We start from the raw sequence: 13,302 nt of genomic DNA, 5'->3' as shown, positions 1-13,302 counted from the left end.
TGCATTGCATTATGAATTAACTTCACCAACCTCACAGTAAATGACCCCAAAATGCTGGAGTTGTAGTAAAGTGAAATTTGTTTCGATTACGAGAAAATATCTGCAATGTCAATCTTTTTGCGTCTTTTATTTTAACATTTTTATGAGACAACTCATTTTCCTTTTCTGCAAAGCAGCTTATGGCTCATTTCAATTCTATTTATTATTATTATTATCATTATTATTATTATTATTATTATTTTATTTTATTATTTTTATTTTTTTTGCAGAGGCTTTGAATTCAAGTCTTCTCATTTCTACACCGTAAGACGAATCCTTTTCTCTCTTCAGTTTGTATCTACCACTGCCGTTCATCACAAGCAGTGTTAGTTGCATGCTCAGTAGAGCACTGTGCGTCTTTCTCACTCGTTCCTCTATCTTGCATCGATCTCATTTTCAGCAGTCAAATCCATGACATCTTGATGCTTTATCTTTCTGAAGTGAATCATCTACCTTAGATGCCGAGATAAAAGAGTTATTACTTTCATCAAACCCAACTTATCGCATTTCCCGTCCGAACTTTTGTATCTGATCCAAACAGCGATAGAACGAGATATTTTACACAAACATCAACGAACATGGCATTTTCAAACTAAGAACGCAATGTTGTACATGTACAGTAAAAGAAAATGATGATGATAGTAATAATAATAATAATAATAATAATAATAATAATAATAATAATTTTGACTGCTAAAATTAGTTTTTAAGTATGCGCATAGCAACCGAAATTACAGTTTACGCTGACATACATCGGCTACGCGGACACTGTTTATTGTCTGATTCAATATAAAGAAGTCCCATTATTTGAATCTCTTAGTGCTGCATCCGCGCGTTCTTTGGCAACTGGAGCAAAAGCGTGCGCGCTGTTGGTAATGGAAGGTGGTTCTGTTAGTTTAACCTAGTTCGTTTACTGGAACTGGTGGAAATAAAATTCCACCACGTCGTCTTTAACTTGAGCCAATATTTCCACCATATCATTTTAATCACAACGTGTTTTGCGCAACATCGTCTATCTCCTCCCATCTGATTCGCCCAATAAATGACCCGAATATGCCAATTCATCTTCCCAGTTTTGGGAGTGTTTGTGGTTTCAAGGGTGGTTAGAAAACTACTCCGTCCTCCAGGACTGGAATGGCTCCGCCTTACATCAACCACAAACATAATGGCACTTCGGTTGAGATCCAATGTAGACGAGATTTATAGACCCACACATTAAATATTAACACTAAAAGTACCGTGAATTCATATTCCCCATATTTCAACAGAAGTAATACCATATGATCTGCACAAACACCCATTTCCATACAAAGGTAGTAGTGTTAAGGTTCCGGATTAGATTTTCAAAGTATTATCTACCAGACTGCAGAACAATTTGGAAACTGAATGACTCTAAAATGTGCTAAAATCTCACTTTTTCGTCTATCTGGCATTTTGCGTTCAAGCTTAAGCCCAGAAACATTGTTCACCTTTCAAATTTCGCGAGACCTTGGGGGAGATGCTTGATGAAAAATGTTCAGATGTGCACTGACTGAAATACATTCATTTTTCAAATCTTCGTTCTTTAGCAACAGTTTGCATCATGTCCTCCCCGGTGATATAGTAAACGTGTTTATAGCGCCCCGCCTCTGCAGCCAGTCATTTTCAGCAGCAAACACTGAATCATTTACATCAGGGGTGTCAGCTTCGAGTCCTGGCTGGCAGGTGTGCATGACTGTGTGTGTGTGTGTGTGTGTGTGTGTGTGTGTGTGTGTATTACTCAGTACACTTTCAATGTGAGCGTACATTGGACGTGTGCAAGGTCAGACATTTCGTTGTAGTGCATCTGCACATTGGCTCAAAACTGACTTTGACACATCTGTTTTACGTCAAGCGCGCATGTCAATACGCGTACCATACATGCAACAAAATCCTATGTCAGAGGCTAGGCAAGCCAATTACGGGGCGTCTTAGAACATATGTACAAGGCTGAACTCATTCAAATCTGTGGTTATTTAGACATCATAATTACGTGCTTAGATAGAATAAACAAACCACATGAATACAGGCCATGATTTATATTTATAGAGGGAATACCGACGACACATGTATAGGCCTACTCAATGTAGTATCCTATCCATTCAGAAAAGGTTCAGAAAAGGTTAAGGTGGCTCTGTTATGAACATCAGTGTGCAAAATGGGTCCTCCATTGCTTTCATCAATCAAAATGTAGCTAGTGGGAATTGTTTCATCGTGCCTGAGAGAATTTTTAGTCAGAGCTCCGGCAACACACTCAACGGAACACATAAAATATACGCATGTTCTTGCTTTAATGGATGTGGCTGGGTTATTTCACGATGGACTCCTCAAGTCATAAAAAAAGCAAAACAAAGCATTCTGTAGGGAGCCGTCTCAATTAGTTTATAAATACACGCGGGCCGCGGACAGCATCCTTGCGTCTTTCATCCCCGTTGCAAATGGCTCCGTTTGGTCAGATTGGGTTCTTTCAAAGACAGCTGTTTCACCGATTGCGTCCCTGAGGTTTTTGTATGTTTTATTAAGGGAGGAGCACTGAGTACAGCTGTTCTTTCAAAGAGTTGTGCATTGTTCACGAAAATGCAACCTTGAGAAGCAACGCCACTGTGATCTTTCAATCAGATGGAGAGCGTGCCCCGGCTTTACTTCACACAACCGGATAAACCTATTTATTCTTGTCACTGCTGGTCCAGGTTCAAGAGATTCAAATTCTTAGACCTATAGCCAAATTAGAATTATCCAAGCAATGCACACGCTGTTGGCAGAGGATTGTTGTCTTTCCAAGGTTGAAGAGAGAATGCGTGTGTGTGTGTAGAATAGAGTGGGTGTGGGAGAGAAAAGGAGAGAGACGGGTGTGAGGAGGGTTATTCATACAACCCATCCTTCCTATTGGCTAAAAGAGGGGACCTATTCTGATGTACTTTGGTGACACGACGAAGTGTTCGTCAATAAAAACAGCGGAGAGACGACAGTCAAAAGAAATTCAAGAGTTGGACCACACCAAGCTCGGTTTTTAAAGTACATTCGGAGATTCCATTCGACAAAGAGGAGGAAGCCTTCAGAAATATTTTTCTTAACCTAACCGCACCTCACAACACCTGGAGCACAAATTCTTCCCTCATCACTAAGGTAAAAAAAAATACTCTTTGCCATTTTGCTTTATTTACTGTGGCTTTCTCTGTGGTATGCTTTGTCTAATCATCCTCGAACGTATGATCCGAATGTAAGTTAATGTGGTGATTCCCCGAAGCTTCATCTATGTTTATTCTCAAGGGTTGGCCCTTCTCTGATAGCTACACATCAAAGATGTACTTTAGAAATGTATACCGCATTAGCGACTCATAAGTAGAAAGACAATGGTTTTCTATATAAAGCAGGTGTCGTTTTATATAACTATATGTAAAAACATACAATTAACAAATTGTTGTTGTCATGCATGCTGACTAATTGTCTTTAGGCTATCAGCTCTACAGATATGAAGTCGTAAATTGAGGTGACAGTAGCACATTCTAACACAATTAAAGTAGAAAATAGAATGGAACACACAAGGAAGGGCAACTTTAAGGAAATGAAAACTTTAACTATTTGAAATGAAGAAGACAGCAGGCAATGCAGATCCAGGTAAGAGAAAATATGATAGGGAAAACAGCGCGACAGGCTAAGGTCATACGACCGTGAGTCTTCACTAAAAGCCATAGATGACAGATTTCGTGAATTTGCTTAGAACGATCCTTTATCTGATTATTATTTTTATTGTTATTTTTTTGTTTCAGACATATAGGGTGGAATACTGAAGGAGAATGGAGTGGTACGTTCTAGCGCTGATTCTGAGCTTGTCCTCTTCGACTCACGCAGACTGCTCTTCCCACTGTTTAAACTGCGCGCAACAGATTCCTAGTTCAGACATGCCCATCAACAGCCTGGTAAGATTAGCTTTGATATAAGCACGACTCAGTTTAGATTGCACTGAAATTTCGGGAGACGACAGCAAACAGTAGGCTATAGTTCACCGTCATCTGTTATTACAGTATTCATCGCGTCTGTTATCGTCCTTTAACTGTTGTATTTCAGAGCTACGCCCACCTGGTGACATTTTAGTATGTCGTATTTAAAGAGAAAAAGACGTAGGACATGATCACATGAAAACAAAGGAAGTAATGCCTTAATGGCTTTCACAAGGTTCAGCACCTTGGAGAGCACTCAGACTATCCTGGCAGATGTGGTTTTAGTAGCCACTGCAAAAATGACATACTAAGAGAAAACAAAGCTGAAAGTTTTGAATGAATCCGTGCCGGGATTTCGACCGGTTCATGCATTTTGTATGTTACTAGCCCAAAGCCCTGTGCTCACAAAAACACGCCCTTAAATTCAAGGACTAGTTTAAATTAAAAGAACATCGGGAATATATCCACGTTGTAAAAAGCCTAATATATAATGCTATATTTTGCCTTTGTGTTTTCTATTGCTTAGCTAACGTACAGTTGTATCCATTCAATGTGATCAGCTTGTCCGTCATTATAGCTCAATTCATTGAGTAAGCCCACGTTTTCTTATCATTGACATCGCGTTTCCAAATGATTGTCTACAGTGACAATGATAGTAAAATGACTAAAAACTAGTAGGTTTTACTCTTAATAAGGAAATAATTCATAGTGTTTCTCTACCTGATAAGCTCACTTAACGTCCGTGCATTCTTTCTCTTCCTTTCCAGACGTGCACCTTAGAGTGTGAAGGTACTCTCACATCCACAGTAGAATTAGATAAATGCGAGAAAGCGCTAGAGTTGTACTCTGCTGGTCTGACGGGGTTCGGCGACAGAAACAAAATCCCGCCCAGCACGGCTGGGATGGAGGACCAAGAGACATCTGTTGGCAACATAGTCAAGCGTTACGGTGGATTCATTAAAAGAATCGACAAAAATAAAATATTCAATTCCCCGTCGCGTGAAAACGCTTACCTTAAAAGTCTGTTCAACAAGAAATACGGGAATTCATTCAGAAAATTTGGGGAAAGGGACATCTCGGAGCTTTTCCAGGACTCTCAGCGCGGGGCTGATGCTTCGGAGGACGAGACAGCGGTCTCCGACGACGACACAGCAATCAACGAAGTGAAACGCTACGGAGGATTCTTACGGAAATTTGGCCCCAAGAGAAGCAGCTCTGGGGAGGAAAGCAGCCAAGAAGAGTTGCAAAAGCGATACGGAGGTTTTATGCGAAGGATTCGACCAAAACTCAAATGGGACAACCAGAAGAGGTACGGCGGCTTTTTACGGCGCCATTTCAAAATATCAGTTCGATCAGACGAAGAGCCAAGCTCATATGATGGCTTTGACCTATAGATGAGGGTTGGAATCGTTGCTGCCAGACTGAAAGAACTTCTATCGTGGATGCACCGGAATCCCTACTATAAACCCGTTAACTTGTAGGCTATTTGTGCATTTTGCTTACCAGACCAAGCTCCATGAAGTTGCCGCAGGGTGCATAATTGTAGAATGATATCTGCTTATGTCAGTACTGTCTTAAAGCATTCTGTGAGACGGACTAAAACAGACTTTCCCTGTGTGTCTGTAAATGACAGATGTATCATTTATGTCAGCAAAATATTATTTATTAGGCTATACAATCAAGTATATGCTTGTTTAATAAAAAGTAATAAATGCGATTATTTTGTTGTCCAAGTTGCAAAGAAAACACTGTTTTGTCTCGCTTGACTTGAAAAACACCCGTCAGACGAAAACAGAGCTATAACACATTTTGAGATGATTTGTGCTAATATGTAGACAGCTAGATGTACGTAATATTGCATAATTAATAAGATGACGCCCATCCACTTGAATTGATAGCATTGTTGCATCATTGTGAGTCTTGATTACGACTTGAAACGTTGTAGGCATTAACACGTAGACATAACAAAGAATACTGGGCGAATGACATCTCAAGTCTCTATACAACGCCAGTAAATCAAGGAAATGTCACACAAACAAAATCGCACAAAGACGGTTCCGCAAGCACGGGAAAACTGAAGATTTAATCAAGTTATATCCTTCATCAATTTGACGGTGAGCCACTAACGCCACGCAGGTATCAATAAGACCTTTGGTCATCAACCAAACAGGATGATGCACATGGAGAGTGATGTACATGGAGGCGAAGGAAGGTGAGCAGTGGGAACCTGCCTTACAAGATGATTATTGAATCAGTGAAAGATGATTTACGACAGCCAAGCCTGTATAGTGTAATCCGTGTCGGAAGTAGTTTATTGTAACTATCATTTTTCTGTTGATAACTGAAAAAGTAAACTATTCACTGTAATGCATTCTTGAAAACAAAACAGATGTAAGAAATACGCCAGGTGTAGACTCGATGACTAACTTGAGAACAGAGGATGATTTGGCCAATTCAAATAGACCCCCCTGAATAAAAATTGCACACAAAGGATTATGGACATTTTTCAATGGATCGAATTGAAATCTTGCACTTACAACAGTGACTTCGCGCTGCCTCCAGCCTGTGTTACAATGTACCCTCTGTAGAAAACTTATGAATACATACCTCTTAAATATCGCATATAGATGTAAACGTTAAAATAAAAGATTTTATTTTACAAATTCATCGCAAGTTGATCATAATTAACAAAAGCCAGTTGGAGTCGTGGGAAGATTAGCTTGCCAGTAAACAAAATTCTTTCTTGTCCCATATTTGTGAGCTATTTGGCTAAAATATTCAGCACGTACCCTGTTTTAGAGACAGAGCAAGTTTTTTCCAGTATAGGACCCTTGTAGTTCTCTTGGAGATCTGGCGCCCTCTATAGGAGGAAAATAATTTTACGCACATGGATAACTTCATGCACAACACCGAAAGCCAACAGCAAGGAACAATATTGTGCTCTGAAACGTTAATCATAATTCCAGTTTTATAATCTACGTCACTGTCGCCCCTCTGCCACAAGGTGGTAGTAAAGTGTCTATCGTACACCACCATCTCTGTACACACAGGGAGAGAAGAACGTACTTGGAAGTAAATAACTGATCGCCATTGGCATAAGGTATATTTACATGACTTTCACACTTTTACAACCACATTTCATACTCCTATATACTGGATTTTGTTTTATGCAAGGATGATCATTTTAAGTCTGTGGTCACCAGTGTTTAGTGAGGTGAGGTTAAAGTGGCCCTAGATTGCCCTTTGTAGTGAGGCACAAATGAAAAAGTGACCTTGGCTTTACAAAAACCCTAGCAGGATTTCACTGACAATAACAACACAGGGGATAACCGAAGCTAAATCAGCACCAGAACACAGTGCATATTCTGCTCTGTCTGCATTTTTCTTTCTGGCAAAAGAAAGTGAAAATGTGAATATGAAAGGGGATAGAGCCATCGTGTGTGCGTGTGCGTGTGCCTGTGTGTATGTGTGTGTTAAATGTGAACAACCTGTGATCTCACTGGTTGAAGAACGTAATCATTCTTTGAGATATTTCATCATTCCCACAAGATAAGCAAATAGTTCCCATGATCTTTTTTTTCCCAAGGTCTACTTACAGGCTTGAAAGTATTTAGCTTGTATCATGTACATTAGGGAATGTGTAAAATATAATTTGAATGCAATTTTCTGCAAAAAGTCTTACTCCACAGAACAGGTGCAGGTGGTGGTACTCATGTTGACTCCAGTGATTATTTACAAGACACAGTATTCTCTCTCCCAAGTGGTAGGACACAAAAAGCTAGATGGTAATATAATTAAGTTTTTTTTTTTTTTACCACTCTCCCATTGGTACAGACATCAACAAGGTGAGGGGTAGAGACATCCGGTGGGGAAGCTTGGGGACACTAGACTGGGGGGGGGGGGGGGGCATCTGGGGGAACTGGAGGTAGGTGAAGTCACTCCTAAAATAGTCTACATTTGTTTGATAAAACCTCTTCAGTTCCAGTGACTCCATTTTCCTTGCCAGTGACTATGCCCCATCAGAGAGGTGTTTGCAAACATGGTCTGGGAAGAGTGTGAATGTACAAGATGTTTTAATGCATCATGCAGCGATGAGTCACGCCCCTGGAAACTCTGCTATTCCGGTCTCTTTTTAATGCATTGAATGCGCTGTGCGGTTCCCATTACCAGCACGCCGCGAGAGGCCTCTGATTAATGCGGCATGAGAGGGCCCCTGAAAAACAGCACACGCTTCTCAGGGTGTTATGCTGATGCATTTACTCATTTTCCTTGCGTACTGACGTCCTCTGACAACAAGCAACCTCTCAGATAATTACGGCTCCTTATGAAGCAGTGGGAGAGCAGGAGCACATCTGGAGAAAATGCAGAGTTTCAAAGCGGCTCACACAAACCCTTTTTTGTTAGTGGACCTAAATATGTCAGTTACGTGCTTAGCACAGGGCTTTGTGGAAATTCTTAGGCAAATAAAGGAAGCGTTCATGGAAAATGAGACACGCGTGAAGTTTGAACCAAGTCATGTTCTGTTTGCTAATAATAATGATCGCCTGTTCCGCACACTTCTACTTTTCCACTTAGATCATCTCCCACTTGGTTTATGAAGGGGCTTTTAAACTTTTTACTCAAGCTAAGTAAACTTGTAGCAGGGAATAAGTATGCATACATGCTATTTATCTCTGATAAAAGAACTTATCTTAGTTTACATCTGCTTTGCAGTTTCCTTTGTCCAGGGCAATTTATATCATTTGCACTTATCATGTTTTCCATTTTCACTGCTGGATATTCACCACAGAACTTTGAAAAAGGGACTTTACTCAGGGGTCCAAAAAACTGAGGTCTGGCCATGTCACATTGTGGTGACGTGTAGGAATCCACGGGACTGGAGCTCATCTTCTACATGGTAGTTCCATCATTTTTTGTGTCTTTGTTTTTTTTTTAACTTTTATTTATTTTTATGAATCAAACTAAAAAGGGTTACCTAATTATTACAGCACACTGCCCTAATAATGAAGTTGAAAGCAAGCATTATGCTTTCAAGTAGCCTCCAAGACTGGTTTGAGTTCTATGACAGAACAAGATATGCATGGATTTTGACTTCACTTGACTTACTGTAAGTGTTGACACATGTCTATTCTCGGTTCAAAAGCTTGAGGGCTCTGAGGTACCTGACAGGCTGTTTGATCTCCAGATTCTTGTACTTCTTCACACGCTTCACGCTAAACAGGTTGCTCATCATATTGAGTCTAGAAACCACATCGGTATTCCTGCTTACAACTTCTGTCTTTATTGCTTTAATTGCATATATACAATGTTTTCAGATTAAACAGTGCATTTTTCAATCCTGTACTTTTCATACAAGTAAGTATGTTCATACCTAACATGTATTGCCTCATGTTGAGTGTGGCTCGTCTGGGCATCCTATATGTGTCCTATTTATCATTAATTTATTAATTAATCATTTTCAGATGCATAAGTGTGTCATGGCAAAATGCACATAGTACGTGTGTAGTACACCTGTAGTTTCCACAAACCTTTCATAAGCTCATAGAAAACACCAAGCAAAGAAACATGAGTAGCCACATAGCAGCAACAGCAACCAGAAGAGCTGTGACAAGACCACAGCTAACTTAACCAACCCACATTAGCATAAATACAGTGTTTAGCACTGACATATGACACTCCATCAGATTTAACTCTGGGTAAGTGGTATGGAGGTGTCGGGAGCCATGCATTTTAGTTAGAGAGATTCACCTTAAGCAGGGTGTTCATCCGTCTTCCTGCATGTAAAATGCCCCTGTGGACGGTCGATTTATGATAATCTGATTGGTTAATTAAAGATGCTGTTCTTTTTTCCTCAGAGTGTCTCAGTGGAGACAGGCACTGTTTATTTCTGATTGGCTGACAGAGCATAACAATGGAAAATGTGGCTGAGACATGCTGCCTATCACTCCACGTGACCTGATTAAATACACTGCGATGTACTGATAGTCACTGTATAAGCTGCAGCTTCAAAGAAAAATAACACAACTGACAAATTTAATTGGCAAGTCATGTGTCTATGATCTCTATTACAATATAACTATGATGGCAGCGAAGATGTGTAGCGCCTACCTGGGCTACCAGCAAGTACTTTCCACCAAAAGGCTCATTACACATCAACTGATATGGGAATGATGGGGGTTTATTTTGCCAATTTTACTATCATTGATCATTTCTGTCTTTCTTACCATCAAACTGACCATTTTCCTTGTCCCGGTAATATGCTCACAGCAACTCTCTCTTCCTCTGGGAAAGCCCAAACAGCAAAATGATACCCTCAGTAATGCTCTTTGGAATATTTACATTCCATATTAGTCATGTTTGGTTGGAGTTCATGTTTCCTGTTTAAACAAACTGGATAATTTTTCTGACTTTTTTGTTCCGTGGAAGTGGATCTTAACATAACCAGGAGTGTTAATTAAGTTAGCAGTAAGTTAGTTAAGTGTATAATGGTACACTAGTAGAGGCATATAAATAATTCATATTTTGATCATAAACCCACAGAGCAAGAGGGAACAGAATGGGACATAAAGGAAGTAAAACACACAAACGGAACGTGAGCTGTCTTCTTTACAATACAGTAAAAGTGATTAGAAAGTGCATACCAAGGACTGCTATTGGATCTGTGCTTTACTGTATTTTCTCTTGTGTTGTATTTCAGCTTAAAACAAGTTGGCATAATTTCAAGTGAACACATTTGTCAATTCTTGTTATTGTGAGAAAAAGCTTTAATGAGTTTCCTGAATGTTTGAATGAAAAGATTTACAACCATGATTTTATACCCTTTGAGCCCAGGTTTTGTTATGTAAAAACAAAACAAACAAACTTAAAAAAGAACTATTTTAATAATTGTGTTATTTTGCCTCCTGGCTTTATTTGTACCTAGTTATGGCCATTGTCATCTTCTACTGAATAGGGCAGTCAACTCAGTCAAAATGAGCTATGACAAGTTGTATTTATGGAAACCTTTTTTCCTTTTCATTGACATCCTTTACATGTCAATGATACAGTAGGAGCACATAAACAACCCCATTATTTGTTTGCTTTGATCACAATATGCATTGACTGTCACAGTCCAGTTCTCTCCATGCTCTCTTTGATTTGAAATTGAATACAATCTTAAGGTTCTAGTAATTCATAGGTATAAGGCCAAACAAAGCTGGCTAGTTCTCAACTGGTTAATGATTGTTTATAGTTGAGTATTTTCCCCCTTTTGTATTTATATGTTTGCAAATAATGAGTTTTGAGGTTCACTCATGCAATTGTTCACCCATGGTGGAACATTTTGGAATGATTTTCCTGTCTCTGATCGGCCCAATGGGACTTTGAGGAGAGAGAATACATTGAGCGCGTGGTGAAAGTAAAAAAAGTATTTCACTTGCCTATAGGTGGCAGCACATTACCGTAGGACACCTTACCAGGCATAGTGGCACAAGAAATAGTTTTGCTTTAGTGAGAACATGGACATTTGTTGTGAAAAAGACATTTACAGGACAGGAACGGATATGCTGCAGTTTTCATTTTCTACGGTTCATTTCATAATGTAATCATGGAATCAAATCACACACACGTCACATTAGTACTGTGGAACCAACTAAACGTGATTGTACAGCACCAATCCATTGTGAGGCGTCAGAACAGTTGTACTGTGATCCTTGTGTTACTGGCAGCCTTGGAAACTCAAGACTAAGGCCAGCCCAGCCATTCTCTTCACCTGCCTGTAATTGATGCTTGCTCTTCTTACTTTAGCCTCAACTGTGCATGTGAATGTTCTATGTCCTGTTGCGATTGTGTATTGTTTGATACATGACTTTGTTTTCATACTGTAAGTGGAACCCTCTCAAGCATACTGCTTATTGTACTCATGCTATGTCTTTGTTTGTTACTGTGTCTGACTGAACATATTTATTAATGTAAGAAAATGAACGGAATCAACATAAGTATTTTCAGGTTGGGCCATGGTAAAGCTGGTAACATCAACGCTCTAAAGCCATCCCTTTCAATGAGGTCCAAAGACCAAGTGTGTTTCTTCTTTAGCTAGAATGAAGTTGTTCATTCACTGTAGAGCGTTTGTGCAGTTCCTGTGCCACCTTGTGCTTCTCAGCTGCTTGCAGACCATGAACCAACACTCGGGTCCCACGAGGTCACATGACACAGCATGCACAATTGAGGGATCTGACTGCAGCAACACGCTAACCTAACCCATTGCACAAAGGCACACACGTACACTCACACAAACCACTGTGCCTGCAATTCTGTACTTCATACAAGCTATGCAAAATATACGAAAATCCACCCCTTTAGTGTGGCAATCCTTTCAGTTCTTTGGTGCATTTGAGATCTCTTAGTGACTTCATCTGAATCAGTAAAATCACCTGCTTCTACTGCCCATATGCATTCCATCCCTGTCCAGAAGGGCGTTTGCTGAGAGAGCCACATCACTACATTCGCCAGGCTTCACTGGCCGGCTGATAGCTGGGAAAGGGCCAATGGGAGCGAGCAGGATCTTTGCATGCTAACGGCACTGCAAGCTAGGATTGCTACACTGCAACAGATGGTGTGTGGCAACTCTCTTGGTCAACAGTGGCGGCGATAGTGAACTTGACCACATATTTCAAAACACAGGTTGAAAAAGAGGATATGGAGCAGGCAGCGGGTCCAGCCCGTCTCACAGGTGTGCTTGATTCTTACGACACTTGCCTGCAGCCTGATGGAGCAGTCTACAGTTGTCCCTTTAATACTATAGGCAAATATGATGAGGCAAACACCAGTGGTTGAAGGCAAGCTTCAGAATGGGTAATGCACGTAGGCTATCAAGCAGTGGAAGGGTTAATTCTGGTGTGATCTTGCTTGTCCCTTCTCAGCCCTTGTTTTTGGCCCACTGCCCTCTTTTGGCTCCAGGGTTTAAATGAAACAAGCAAAGTCCCTAATGTCTGACAATGTTTTGTTGAACTCTGACCAAAAAAAATCAATTTTTATTTTTTGTTGACAGAAAGAAAAATGTCCTTGAGAGAGTCAGGGACAAAGGCACCTTGACCTGTTTTTATACCGACAGGCACGCTGGGGACAAACAGCATAATAATATTTACACCTTGGTACCTTTTCTAGGGTATTCTGATCAATCGTCTGTCGTCAAGTTGATACCTAACATCACCATTCAGGACAGCATGCTAGAGCATTGGGAAACTCCTTAGCGTCCTGTTGCTCTCTCTATGTGCTGTTTTGCTGAAGAGAGCAAAGAAGGACTCTAGATTGGTTCATAGATATC

The 13,302-nt window shown here is 40.2% G+C and overlaps 1 protein-coding gene across 1 annotated transcript; it reads left to right on the top strand.

Annotated features, from left to right (window-relative positions):
* Window positions 1-3,057: 3,057 nt before the first annotated feature.
* On the top strand, window positions 3,058-5,522 carry LOC118781281 (proenkephalin-B-like). Its single transcript, XM_036534247.1, has 3 exons — window positions 3,058-3,183; window positions 3,828-3,977; window positions 4,766-5,522. Exons 2-3 carry the CDS (start codon window positions 3,855-3,857, stop codon window positions 5,390-5,392), a joined length of 750 nt encoding a protein of 249 aa, XP_036390140.1. The 5' UTR covers window positions 3,058-3,183; window positions 3,828-3,854; the 3' UTR covers window positions 5,393-5,522.
* The last annotated feature ends 7,780 nt before the right edge of the window (window positions 5,523-13,302 follow it).

This window comes from Megalops cyprinoides, chromosome 7 (assembly GCF_013368585.1).
Source record: "Megalops cyprinoides isolate fMegCyp1 chromosome 7, fMegCyp1.pri, whole genome shotgun sequence".
In the NCBI taxonomy this organism is placed as follows: domain Eukaryota; kingdom Metazoa; phylum Chordata; class Actinopteri; order Elopiformes; family Megalopidae; genus Megalops; species Megalops cyprinoides.
The sequence above is the reverse complement of the archived record's forward strand: the minus strand, read 5'-3'. Positions and strand labels throughout refer to the sequence as shown.

Excerpts from the sequence above, each read along its gene's own strand:
- LOC118781281 (XM_036534247.1), top strand. The coding sequence starts at position 3,855 with ATGGAGTGGTACGTTCTAGCGCTGATTCTGAGCTTGTCCTCTTCGACT. Across the intron at positions 3,978-4,765 it reads ACATGCCCATCAACAGCCTG|ACGTGCACCTTAGAGTGTGA; the intron begins GTAAGATTAGCT and ends CTTCCTTTCCAG.